We start from the raw sequence: 13,635 nt of genomic DNA on the forward strand, positions 1-13,635 counted from the left end.
AACCCGCTGATCCGATTGTCAAGTTTAATTAAATTTATTTATGCGTTATTAGAATTTTCTATTCTTTAAATTTTTTTAATTTAGTCTTTACTTTTTATTGTTTACTCTTTAAATTGTTAAATGTTCAAATTTTTTATTTCATATTTGGAATTTTAAGTTTAATTCTTTTAATTTTGACAATTTTCATGTAATTTTTCTTTATTTTTTTAAATTTCAATTATTTTTTAGATAATCCGAATTGATCCATAAGTCAATCCTAACCCGAACATTTAAAATTAGAGTATAACATTTAACAACCCAATCCAAAATTCAACCCGACCCAAAATCAACCCAAAATACGTAGATCCAACCCTAACCCGAACCACCCAACTCAATTGCCAGGTGTAGGTGGTAGTGTGGTACAGTGGGAGTTCGGAGATGTACGAAGCAAGAACAATACATACGACGATATAGAAAGTGACACGCCATCATGAGTACGGTGGTGGCATAAGGATGCAGCAATTTTGGCGGGTGAGTTGCAGTCGCAGAGGAGATTTTCTCACTTTCAAGCAAAGCCAGCCCTTAGAGAGAGAGAGAAATTGAATTTCGAATAACCATGATCTCATCACCATCGAATTGGCCTTTTCGTATACTTCGATATCCAAACAAATTTTAAAGCTAGAAAGGAGAGAGAGAGAGAGAGGAAGACAGAGGAGAGAGAAGGAGCAGAGAGAGAGGAAGACAGAGGAGAGCGAAGGAGCGGAGAGGAGAGAGAAGGCATTGCAGGTATTGCAGTGCATTGGGAGACTAAAATCCCGAAGCTAGAGCTGAAATAATAAAAAAGGAGCCGTACTGATTCGCTCTCTGACTGAAAAGGATAGAAGAAAATTTCGTCATTTTCATGTTATTTGTTTCTGATTCTCTTTGTTTCCTTCTCCTCAGTCGTCTTCTTCAAACGTAGAGATGGTTTAAAGGAGTAGAAATGCAGAACTTCATAGAAGCCTTGACCAACTCCACAATGTATTGTTCATCCTCGTTTATTCGGTATTTCTTTTCCTTACTCTGTTTTTGATTTTCGCTTCGGGTTGATGTGAGTTGGTATTTATTTGACTGTGGTTTTCATGATTTAGAAAGCCTTTATGGTGTTTACTTGCCTTCTCTGTGTGTGAGAGCTTTATCTTGATCTGTGGCTTTGGTTTTCTTTCTGTAAATACATCTAATCTAGTTAGCTCTCCACATATACTTTATTTTTATTTTCTTTTATATTTTTAATGTTCCAAAATGATGCAGAGGTGATGAAGGTAGCCGTAACCAATCTCGGTTTTCGGGTCTTGGGGAGCTTGAACAGTCTACTGGATTCCATCATGAAGATGCCGTTAATTTAAGCCCAGGTATCCAATCATTAAAAGCTCTCTTCTCTTCTCTCTTTCGTCTTGTTCTCTTGTCTTCTTTCTTTTGCTTCAGAGTGCTAAAGGCTTGTTTCTCTTTATGCAACACTTTCACTTCTTCGAGCTGCCTTTTGTATTTCCTAGGCTCGTTTTTCGGTTTGAAGTCGAATAGCGTCTCTGTTGTTACTAATTTACAGTTTGGCGGCTTAAACACGGTACTCCTCTCTCATCTCTCTCTCTCACTCTCCTGTGATCTGAATTGAATGCGAAATTAGATTGATGGAATCTGATTATTGGTTAAATATGAAACTTTCTTTGTTCAGAGCGTTAGTTCGTCGGACATAACTTCTGCGACGGGAGTTGATACAGGGCAATACTCGTTCCAGAAGGAAACAATGCCCGTTGCTGCTTCGTTTGGGAATGTGCATTTTGAGAACTGGGGGGACTCTGGAATGGTTGACAACAGTCAGCAGGCGGATACGTCTACAGATGTCGACATAGATGATAAAAACCAGGTTTTTCTCTTTTCTTATCTGAGAGGTGATTGCAACATTGTAAAATAGGGTGGGGCTTTAACAATTGGTTTCATGGGTTGGGGAACTGGGAATCACGGCTTCACTGTGTAAAATAGGGTGGGTCTTTCTTCATACGAGAAGGGAAATAACATCTTTTGTTTTCGTGCTTCATGGGGCTAAAGTGCTGAAAAACGGGGGGTAGCCCGTCCCCCATACCCATAACCCCCCAACCGTGGTGGCAACGGGCCACCATCAGTTGGTGGAAAGAGCAATAATTACTGATAAAAAACTTGGCAAGGTTTATTATTTATTTAATTTTTGAGTTTGGAAATCAAGGAGCACAGACTTAAAGTTGTAATGATACCAATAATGGCGTGGACATGCTTGAATTTGCCACTGTATATAGACATTTCTCTATTTATAGGTTATAATGGTAACCTATATCAGAGAACAATTATGGATTTCAATATCCAAACTTTATCCATAAAAAAGGGAATTACACAATGCCTTCCCTAGCTACTGGGGTTTTGGGAGGGGTAGACTAGACGCAGTCCTAACATTTGGCCACTCTCATACTCGAATTCACACTTGCCAGCCCTATATCTAAATTTTATGCATACTCTTCCATAAATTGATTTGCTTAAATTACTGGATATTCCAATTTTCTTCGAAATGTAATTAAAAAAAGGAAACTGAAATTGAAATGCATACAAGCTTGTATGGATAATTAAAAAAAGGAAACTGATATCTAAATTTTATCGATACTCTTCGATAAATGATTTTCTTAAATTACTGGATATTCCAATTTTCTTCTAAATGCAATTAAAAGAAGGAAACTGAAATTGAAATCCATACAAGCTTGTATGGATAATTTTACTTTTATTTCCTTTTCTGTCACTCTTCTATTAGGATAGATTCTCAAAATCTGTGGAGACAAACCCAAGGTTTGGTATGAATACATAATTTGACTCGTTTGAACAATTTGACTCAACTCAGTTTAGCCTCAATCCCAACTATTGGGGTTGACTATCAGAATCCTTTTTTGGCCATTATGTCTATCAAGAGCAGTATTTTCTGTCAAGTTGCAAGTCATTATATCATTGTCTTACCACTTCAGGTCATGCTTTCTTTGGTCTTCCCCTTGCTTTCTTAGAGTCTTCTACTTGCACCAACTCGATCCAAAAGGTCCAATCATTGCTCATCTATGCTTATCCTCTCATCTTGCCACTAATTGGAGCTTGTCCTAAGTTCTCTCTAATGTGCTCCATTTCTGATGTTTGACTTGTCTCAAGAATAGAAAAAAAAAAGATGGATCTCTATTATTGCAGCAGTAAAACTTGACGAAGTTTTCAATTCCATGTGGATACCTTCCAATTATGCATTTAGGTCGCAACTTGCATGCAGTTTTCTTAAACACAGAGTTTTGATTGGCTGGAAAGCCTGATTTGGTTTTACCCTGTTTAAGTTTCAAGGTGTTCAGTCAGGAGCACTTATATCTGTGGATTCTGCAGACAGATCAAAGGCAAAAACTGGAGATCAGAAGGTTTGTGATTGCCATTGCATGATTTATATAATTTGGTTCTTTACTTCCACATATTTATTTATTTTTGGGTGGTCATACATATAGACACTTCGTAGGCTGGCTCAGAATCGTGAAGCTGCAAGGAAGAGTCGTTTAAGGAAGAAAGTAAGACATTTTTTTTTTTTACTTTGTACTTTTTTTTGATAGGAAACGGTAACTTTCATTAGATAATTAAAAAGATTACAGGCTTACCACCCACAAAAAGGATGGAAAAAGAAAATCAAAAACTTACAAACAGGCCCAAAACAAAGCCTCCCTAGTAACTCCTTGCTTAGCTAAAGTGTCAACCATTCCATTTGCTGACCTCCTTACCCAATTAAAGTGCACCCCAATCTCTCTTGTTAAGCTAATAATCTCTCTTAGCGGTTGTCTAAGAGACCACACTCCCAGGTTTCCAGTTTGCATCCACCCTATTACCAGCTTGGAGTCTCCTTCCACTTCTAATTGCTGCATGCCCCATTGTTTCGCCAATTTCAAACCTTGAAGTAAGGCCATTACTTCTGCCCTTAATGAATCTCCCACCTCAATTGGGCCCGAGTAAAGGGCCAAGACTTTTCGTTCCTCGTTTCTGTACACAACCACCACTCCCGATGGACTTGGATAACCCTAGGAGCTTCCATCAAAGTTTAGTTTCACCTTGAACTGAGGCGGTGGTACCCAACAATCTTGTACCACAGGGGAGGAAGGCAAGGATGTAGCTATAACACTCCAATTTATAATTAAGTCCACTGAGGAGAAATCCTTGAAGAGATGATGTACTTTCAGACCATGATTTTGGGAGTTTATGGATTCTGGAAGTTCCTCATATCAAATTTTTCTTTGGTTTTGGTTTTAGGACATATAGCTATCAGTATAAACATGCATAAACTGTTTGTGAGCCATGCTATGCATATGGGCTGGTCAAACCCTATTTACATTCAATAGCATTAAAAACATGGATATGGTCCATTGTATCAGGTCCAGTAGACCCACAAAATGCACTAGATCTACAGTGTTAAATATACCATATGCATATATGGTCTGGTCAACCTTTATGGTTAGCATTTCTTCAAGTTCTTTAACCTTAAAAATGCAGTATATTTTGTGGATCTTCATAATAGAATTTCCACTTAAGGTTTTGATTTCAAGGCATCATGTTTCCTTTTCCTGTTATTAGATAATTCTGTTCTGTAATGAATGGATATTTTCAACTTCCTCCTTGTATGATGTGACCATGGGCATGTTGTTGAAGAGACAAGATGCGTATTATCAGATCCTAGTTCCCAACTCATTGTCATATTAAGTGGCTTTTGAGAATAGGCTCAGTCACTGTGTGGTTCCAGTATACCTTTAAGATTTCTATATCAGGAGTCATCTTGGCAATGCTTACCCCTCTTTTTATGGTTTATTTTTCTATTTAGGCTGCATTTGTTTCCTCAGGAAGAGGAAGTAACTGAGAGAATCTAATGTAGGGAAGATCCTCAAGATATTTCCTAAAATTACTAAAGGATTTTTCCAGACCTTTTCATTTCTCATTTGTTTTACAAGGAACCAAATACAGCTTTGTTGTATTAATATTGCACATATGCATTTCACTTCTATATGTACATTTTGGTTTGTAAATAGATTTGTTATTTTTCTGTGCTATAAACCTCTATTACCATTTCTTGGAGCAATGGTAAAATCTTGGGCTGACAAGAGCGAGGAACTTGGGTTTGAGTCTGAGAGTGGTTTGTGCGAAAAATGTCAAAGCTTAAGTCTGCATCTGGTCCACCCCTCCCAAGACCCTAGATGGCTGGGACCAACATTGGAAAATGACCCTTTTATGTCCTTTTAATTGATTGTATAATATTTTATACTGGAAATGGGATGGATAGGAGTAAAAAATTGTGGATATTTCTGCTTCTTGATGGCTTCTTCCATTTCTATGTGATAATGCATTTGCAAAAAAAAAAAAAAATCATACAATGTATTTTCCTCCACATGGACTTTACCTACTATATGGCATCTTATATGTCTTGTCAAATATTTTATTTATGCTGGTTACATTTTCTATATTTTATCCTTCTCCTTTTGCCACACTCCCAAACCTGTTGATGGCACAAGTCGTGTGTTATCTTTTGATGAGTAGTTTAAAACTAAGGATGTGAACTCTTTGGATGCTTATAAGCCTGGATAGCATTTTCACAAACAGTTTTTTTTTTTTTTCTCACTTGTTTATGATTGGAGTTGATTTTTGTAATATTTACATGATAGTCTTGACTTGATGTTAATCTTCAGCAGATGATGAGGAGCGAATCTACAAACTAGAACCTGTTGGCGACTGTCTTTTTTAATTGGATGTGTTCCTCATTGCCTACATTATTTGACTGTTGTTTTAGGGGTGATCATCTCCATTATATATATATCCGAAAAAAAAATCTTTGGTTCTAAATTTTCCTTGCTAGGAAGCTTCATTACTTGGTCTTGCTTATAAAATGGAAAATTTCTGCTTGAGTTATTTCCAGGGAAATCTATTGTGCCATGGATTAGAGAAAGTAATTGAATTTTAATTGCACGGTTTTGCATTACTTTGTATGTTTTTATTTATCTGCCTGTCATGCTTTAAGATGAGAAGGATGATTGAAGCCTGTTAAATCAATCATTTATGATCAATTTTGGATATGTTGGAATGGTTCCATTGTCATTCTCCAAACTGTTTATAAAGTCATTACATGTTATTGAAATTTGAAAAAGTTCACTAGAAGTTTTCACTGATCTGAGTTGTTACTTGTTACTTGTTAGCCATATGAGAGAAAGGTCTAGATGCTTCTCATTTTGGGATAAACAGGTTTAATGAATCAAAATAGAAAATTGAAATAGTAACATGCAAGAGGCAACATAGCATATAACCATACGATATGGGTCAATATTCTGTGAACTGATCTTTTATTGTTTAGTTATTGTAATGCATGAAACCAAATGGTTTGCTATTGGATAATCATACCTAGACAGTTTGACATTTGGGAATTGTGGATAATGAACTGCTACATAAATTGTTCTCCAGAAGGAAGTGGGTAAATAATATATATGATTGTTTTAGCCTCTAGTCTTTGTTGTCATATTAATAGTTTGCTTCTAACCAATTTACAAATAAACTGCTTTTATATTTATCTTTCTAAATATAGCCTTTTCGTTTAATGTGTCAGTCAGAAAACTTTTGGTTTCAATTCTTTTTTCATTTTTATGTATGAAACTATCGAATTGCCTAGTTCCTTGTTAAAAGGTCTTCATTTGTCTTCCAACATATTGCCATATACTCATTATACTAATGAGGCCAAAATATGCCACTAATTGCTAGTTTAGTAGCTTACAGTTATCTATATAACAAAGTTTTTATGCCATCTTTTTATATTTAAGATCTCTTGAATGCCATGAGCAAGATATATTGAGGACAATAGACCTTGCTTTTGGACAGGTATATGTTCAGAAGCTGGAGAATAGCCGGTTGAAACTCATTCAACTAGAGCAAGAGCTTCAGCGAGCACGACAACAGGTGTGATGAGTGCACAGAATTGATTTTTCTATTCTGCATATTCATATAATCTACCGATTGATCAAATACTGCTGTATGGTTCTTTTTCTTTTTCCCAATTTTATTCTCTTGGTACAGGGTATTTTTATTGCAAATGGATACTCAGGAGACCAAAGCCATTCAGTGATTGGAAATGGTATGCAACTTATACATCTTTTCAGTTTTTTGATTGGTAACATAGTGTTTTATTAATTTAGAAAAATAATGATTTATATACAAGTATGCCAAGCATTCATTCACTTTAGGCTGGTAAAAACCACCTAACCCATTTTCTTAGTCATTGCATTACAATTGACCTCAAAACAAATGATCCCTATTCACCCCATGCTTGGTTTATTGCATTGACTTGCTGATCATTTGGCCTGAGAAAAGTGGTTTCCAGCTCCCATGGCAATACTTTATTTCCTCATGATGTCTTTCATTGCCATAGTCCTTTTTTATTGTACTCTAACCTTCTCACCACCACCTTTGGATCCCATTCCACGACTATATTCTTATAGTTTAATGACCTTCCAATTCTCATTCTTTCTCGTGTTGCTAGCAACTTAACTCTTAAGGAGTCTCCATAACCCACTAGTCCAGAATACATGGTTAGAATTGTTCCACTTTACTCTAAATGCCTCTCCTATGCTTGAGTATCCTGGATTTTCCATATTGTAGTCATCAAAGTTTAGGTTTATGTGGTTGGTGGTTGGTGGGCTCCATTAAACTACCACCCTTGTAGTTGTTGACCATGCCACTTGCTACACATTTCCATTATCTGAAGATGTCATCCATGGAGAAATGGGCAGAAATATTTTATGTTTTTATCCAATGCACTACTTTTGCTGCAATGCTTTCCATAATTTTTTTCTTGGTCTATGCCTTCCCATCGAAGATCCTTTCATTTTTTCCTTCCCATAGCATCTAAGGCATTGTTGCCCTTGTGCATCTCTTCATGATCATCCCTTTCCTTGGCAAGGGAAATAAAGAATGATTAAATAAGCTTTCCATGTTTTTTGGTGGACTCCACTTGCAACGAAAAAAGAGAGAAGAACCACTCCTAAATGCAATAGTTACACAAGTAGGTGATAAATAATTGGTAAGTAGTTTCTTCACTTGCATTGCTAAGGAAACTCATTTGTAGGGACTAGTACCAATTAGGCCTTCTCCTCTGGAGGAACATCGCAAGTGTTGATTTTTCTATGGAAAACCTCCTAGAGAAATTTTTTGGTGGCACTGGCAGAAGTAAGGTTAATCTTTTCCTTGTGCATATATGTTAATATGGGCAGAAGTGAGTGAAGGTTACCAATATTTTCAACCCAAAAGAAGGAAACAAAGAAGATAATGTTTCTGGTGGTTCTACCACTTTATGAGATTGTTCATGCAGAGAGAAGACAATGTTTTACATTGAAATCCTTTGTTATTGATAAAAAAGAAGACACTGTTTTACAGTTTGTTATTGTAAGTATCAAGAAAGATTGCTTTTATTCATGCAGATATTTATGTTAACAATTTTTTTTCAGGGCCTTTAGCGTTTGATATGGAATATGCATGGTGGCTTGATGAGCATCAAAGGCATATCAATGACTTGAGAGTGGCTGTAAATTCTCATGTCGGTGATAATGAGCTGTGCCTTCTTGTTGACAATGTAATGTCACATTATGATGAAATATTCAGGCTAAAAAGTATAGGTGCAAAGTCTGATGTATTCCACATGCTCTCAGGCACGTGGAAGACACCTGCTGAGAGGTGTTTCATGTGGTTGGGGGGCTTCCGTTCATCTGAACTTCTCAAGGTGAGAGTGTGATTGATGCAGTGGACTGTATCTTTTTATCCATTAAAGAATGGCTGTGTGTGTTTTCCTCTTGTATAATGTATAATAGCTTATGGAGGTGTTTTGTGATTAATTCAGTTCTGCATGTTGTTAATTTCAGATTCTTGGAAACCATCTCGAACCATTAACTGATCAACAGTTAATGGGTATATGTAATCTGCAGCATTCCTCACAACAGGCTGAGGATGCCTTGTTTCAAGGGATGGAAGCTTTGCAACAATCTCTTGCAGATACCCTATCTTCTGGTGCTCTTGGACCTTCTGGTTCTGGAAATGTTGCTGATTACATGGGTCAGATGGCACTTGCAATGGGCAAACTTGGGACACTTGAGAACTTCCTTCACCAGGTAAGGACATTCAGTCATTCACCAATTCAGTATGTTTAGATACTTGCTCAACAGTCAACACCCTCATATATATGTAACCATTGAGGCACCAAGGATTTAGAGTTCGACGGATTTCTGAGAAGTTTATATTGCAATTTCAAAAGAAATTTTTAAGCATTTCAATCTTAATTTTTGATCAAATTTTTAAGCAATGTGTTTCTTCTTTCTTAGGCTGACCTCTTGCGGCAGCAAACTCTGCAACAAATGCATCGCATATTGACCACTCATCAAGCAGCCCGTGCCCTGCTTGTTATCAGTGATTATCTTTCACGGCTGCGGGCACTAAGTTCTTTATGGCTGGCACGCCCTAGGGACTAATAGGGACCTCTTTACCCTCTGTCTTGGATGTAGTAAGGTCAGAGAAGGAATTAGTTTGAAATATGATGTGTACAAAGAATGCCTGGAAAATTTTGATGCTGTAATATTAAACAAATGTAGCTGGAGCAGCCAATTTTCAGATTCTGCATTGAAATTTGAAACAGGCTTTAGTCAGGATTTTTCAGTTTGTATTGTAGATTGCTTAACATATGATGTTGTATCATACTCCCTTTTCTGAAGCTGCTGGTATCCATCATATTCTCCTTTTAGTATTAGGCTTCAAGGGATTGTTTCCATTCTCGTTATAACAGCAATGACTTATTGTTCAAAAACAAGAGATCGGGTCTACTATCCACAAGATGCTACACACAAGACCCTACAGCTGCACATCAGGAACATCTCCCGTACTTGTATGTTGACATTCATGGAATATGTTCTCAATGTGCGGCTGTAGTGTCTTGTGGATAGCATATCTTTTTCTGTAAATAATGGCCAACATTGATCTTTGTTCTTCTTATGGTAGTAGGAAGCATGCTATTTTTAGAACCATTAAGGCCTTGAAGCTGTATTATTACCTTTTTTCTCAGTAAAAAAGAAGCATTACTTTTACCAATTTTATGTTAGAGAATAGGTGTTTAAGTGGGTCATGTATGTGCAGGCACCCTTGTGTTTCTTTTGGATCTGCTATTTCAATCTACAAACAACTTTTTGTCCTACCAAAACAACCTAAGAACTGTAAAGACATTACTAATGAGGCAACGATTTTATTGAACAGCTTGGCAATGGGGAGAATGTCGCTCCTATATTACAAGCTTTAAGTTAAACAGTGGAAGTGAGCACACATCTGTGAAAATTTTCCTCTTTATTTTTTAAGGCAACAAATCATCAATACTTCTCCACCCATATCCATTTCTGCAAGGCCTGACCTTCATGGTTCTTGTGTGCCCTCTTCTGTATAGACAGATTGTCGCTGTTCTGTTCTGCTACACTCTTCTGTTTTACCTGGAGAGCTTCACCTTTTGCAGGACTCTTTTGTTTCATCTGGGCTTCATGGTTCTTGAGTTCTGCAGGGATCTTTTGTTTCATCTGGGCCTCATGGTTCTTTTGTTCTTCTAGAGTCTTTGGTTTCACCTGAGCTTCATGGTTTCTCTGTGTCACTTGAGCTTTATTATTCTTCCGTTCTACAATCAACAAATGCCACATTAGTCATTAATTAAAGATGAACGTCCTGATAGAACTGTTGTTTTGGCTTCAACACATAAAGTGGTCTACTTACTCTGTATATCTTTCTTTTGGGGTCTCAGATTTAACTCATTGATCTGGGGAATGAAAACACCAGTTCCACTACTTTCTTTTCCTGTATTCATCTGTTCAGATGGAATTGTACTCGTATCTGTCAACTTGAAACTTGCTCCTTGACTGCGAAGTAGGGATGGAGCCAATAGCTGAGTTGTTAAACGCCAATCCAGAGTACTCCCATTTCCCAACACCAAAGAAACTTCTCGGCTGGTAAGCAGGGTAGTCACCAATTGTTGAGATATTAGACTTAGGTTTTATGTTGCTGAAGATGTTGGACATGAGAGGCTCGGCTCCCAGCAGTTCTGTCTTGTTGGAGGCAAGAGGTTTGTTTCCCCATGGTCCTGTCTTACCGAAATCTAGGGGCTTGGCTCCAACTACTGCTTTGTTATCATCTGCTGTCAAAACTGGAACTTGCTTTCTCAGATCGGCATAGAAGAGTTCATCCTCATCCATGGCGAGGTAGAAATCTACGTCCATCTTCACGTTGGTGGGAAGGTGGCAGGTAGACCTGTTCATGGGCTGGGTGGCCCGGCCCCTGGACAGGCTTGAACATGCAAATGAGCCCGGGGGCTTAACCTCGGGCCAAAAAGCCTGGTCTGCAATAAATTCGAGCCGGGCTCGGGATATGCCAAAATAGCCCGGCTCGACCTATAGACTAAACTTAAAAAACCCTAAGCCGAATCTCTCTTCTCTTTCACCTCTTTCACCTCTTTCCCCTTAGACGAACCTCTATTCTCTTCACATCCTTCTCAGTCCTCACACAATCAAGCAGCCACACAACCGGCGAGGCGGCGAACATTCACCGACGCAACAACTCCGGCAGTGAGTCCTCTCTCTCTCTCTCTCGTTCCTCTTCTCACTTCTCTTTCAAATCTCAGACACCGGCGAGGCGACGAATCTAGGCACCGGCAGTGGCGGTAAGTTCTCTCTCTCTCTCTCTCTCAGATGCGAACTGACACTTTTCACTGTTAAAATCGCAGCTTACTGCGAACTCAGCTCCGACGAACACAATCACCGGCGGTGAGTAAAAGCCCAGATTCCGGCTTCGGGCTTTTTATCAGGGCCGGGCTCAGGCTCGGGCCTAACAAATTTCTATTCATGAAAAAGTAAAAGTCTAGCCCGAGCCCAGCCCGACCCGGTCCATAAACAGGTCTAGTGGCATGTTGGTTTGAAATAGCGTTGACAGTACAGATGAGATGAAGCTTTGATACTATATATGGAGAGAGAGAGAGAGAGCGTATATATATAGAGAGAGAGAGCGATAGCTAAAGCCTAAAGACTTTGACTAGCATGATATTCACCCTAATATTCACGCATTACGGCCCAATAACACCTTCGGACTCTTGCTAGCGACATTCGAGAATGGAGGTTCCGTGTTAGGAGTCAATGCTACGCGTCTAAGGCAAGCTGGACTTACAAGGTTTCCATAATTGAAGGATGTCTGTTTGTACGTTGGTGGAAAAAGGCTGTATCTTTAGAAAACCATAAATTGAATGTAATCACTCCCATGTAACATGGACATCTTTTAACCACACGGGTCTCTCCAAATAACCTGAATTGGTATTGGTATCCAACGCCCCATTTGGTTCACGGGAATAGGGGTCTGGAATCAGAATGGAATGAGTTATTTTGATTCTAACTGTTTGGTTGAACGGAATTGGAATTCCATTCATATTCTTGCTGGAATAGTATTTTCTCATTTGAGGGAATGATCATTCCCTGCCCCTCCTAGTTCCTTGAGAATGAAATCTCGGTTCTATTAATTCTAATTCCCATTTTTATCTGAACCAAACAGATTATGGTAATGGATCATTCCAATTCCAATTCTGGAGGATTTCGATTCTAAGTGCGAACTAAATAGACCCCAAGTATATGGATATTTTGATCCTTAGGGGTGGAGAAAAATTTACTTGCGACCAGTGTCGCAGAACAGCTCAACAGACCCTCAAATAATTTTTGAACACGCCAGTGTGTTAATCAGGTACTGATTTAACGTGATATTTTGTCTTTTTTCACCACACACTGGCGTGTTCAATAATCACTAGGAGTCACTGAGTTGTTCTGCGACGTTGGTCACAGGCAATGTTAACTCTTATGGGTGAGGTACAGCAGGGTGCGCTGGAGGCTCATTAGCCATACCACGGAGAACCTGTTGATCTATGAATTCATATCTATGCCCCACAGCACATCCCAACCGTGTATTGAAAATATCTCCCAAACCGAGATGTTCCCATGTGAATTCCGGATCTACGGGTTACCTCCCATTTGGAGGGATGCCAAAGGAGGAGAGAATAAGTTGATGTGAACAACTAAATTTTATGTACATAGAATAGACGTGAAACTGGATAGTAGAATTATAGAAAATGAGAGAGAGAGATCTTAAAGAATTCCAAACCAATCATAGCCCAATTGTTCTTTTTTTCTTTAATTTTGTAGATTCTTCTGGACAGGTTTTGAAATCTGGATTCCACCCAATTGTTTTAAGCAGTAAACAGTCTTTAATCTGCTTGTCTCCGGCTTATTCGTGGAATTTGGCGTGTTCTCCCCTAAATCCACTATCATGGAAATGCTAAAACAAGTTCCAGAATGATTAAAGTATTTAACCATCTTAGGTGATGTTTGGCATCGATGAGTCATGTAGGATCTATATGAGAATTTGAAGAATCAGTGATTTTTTTCTCTTCTTTGGTTGGCTGATTATACCAATTTTTGAGAAATCAGTCAAAAATCGATTATTGAAATAAGCCCTTTTCAAGGATCACCTTTCTGGTGATTTCTTGATTTTTAACTGATTCCGATT

The 13,635-nt window shown here is 38.2% G+C and overlaps 2 protein-coding genes across 7 annotated transcripts; one reads left to right on the forward strand and one right to left on the reverse strand.

The window, feature by feature from the left end:
* Window positions 1-539: 539 nt before the first annotated feature.
* On the forward strand, window positions 540-9,819 carry LOC104601573 (transcription factor HBP-1b(c38)-like). Of its 6 annotated transcripts, none has more exons than XM_010264964.3 (12): window positions 542-765; window positions 922-1,023; window positions 1,270-1,370; window positions 1,512-1,582; window positions 1,691-1,882; window positions 3,348-3,425; window positions 3,510-3,569; window positions 6,901-6,978; window positions 7,096-7,153; window positions 8,523-8,794; window positions 8,934-9,179; window positions 9,390-9,819. In XM_010264964.3, the coding sequence occupies exons 2-12, from the start codon at window positions 962-964 to the stop codon at window positions 9,534-9,536; spliced, it is 1,365 nt and encodes a 454-aa protein (XP_010263266.1). In that variant the 5' UTR covers window positions 542-765; window positions 922-961; the 3' UTR covers window positions 9,537-9,819. The 6 variants fall into 6 exon arrangements, with proteins under 6 accessions (XP_088755808.1, XP_010263266.1, XP_010263274.1 ...); XM_010264972.3 differs by having other exon boundaries at window positions 922-999; XM_088899680.1 differs by having other exon boundaries at window positions 542-1,023.
* Window positions 9,820-10,270: 451 nt separating this feature from the next.
* LOC104601595 (uncharacterized) lies at window positions 10,271-12,031 on the reverse strand. Its single transcript, XM_010264991.3, has 2 exons — window positions 10,813-12,031; window positions 10,271-10,717 (listed from the first exon to the last, which is right to left on the reverse strand). The coding sequence occupies exons 1-2, from the start codon at window positions 10,901-10,903 to the stop codon at window positions 10,422-10,424; spliced, it is 387 nt and encodes a 128-aa protein (XP_010263293.1). The 5' UTR covers window positions 10,904-12,031; the 3' UTR covers window positions 10,271-10,421.
* Window positions 12,032-13,635: the final 1,604 nt, after the last annotated feature.

Source organism: Nelumbo nucifera, chromosome 3 (assembly GCF_055504915.1).
Source record: "Nelumbo nucifera cultivar China Antique chromosome 3, China Antique-T2T, whole genome shotgun sequence".
Lineage (NCBI taxonomy): Eukaryota > Viridiplantae > Streptophyta > Magnoliopsida > Proteales > Nelumbonaceae > Nelumbo > Nelumbo nucifera.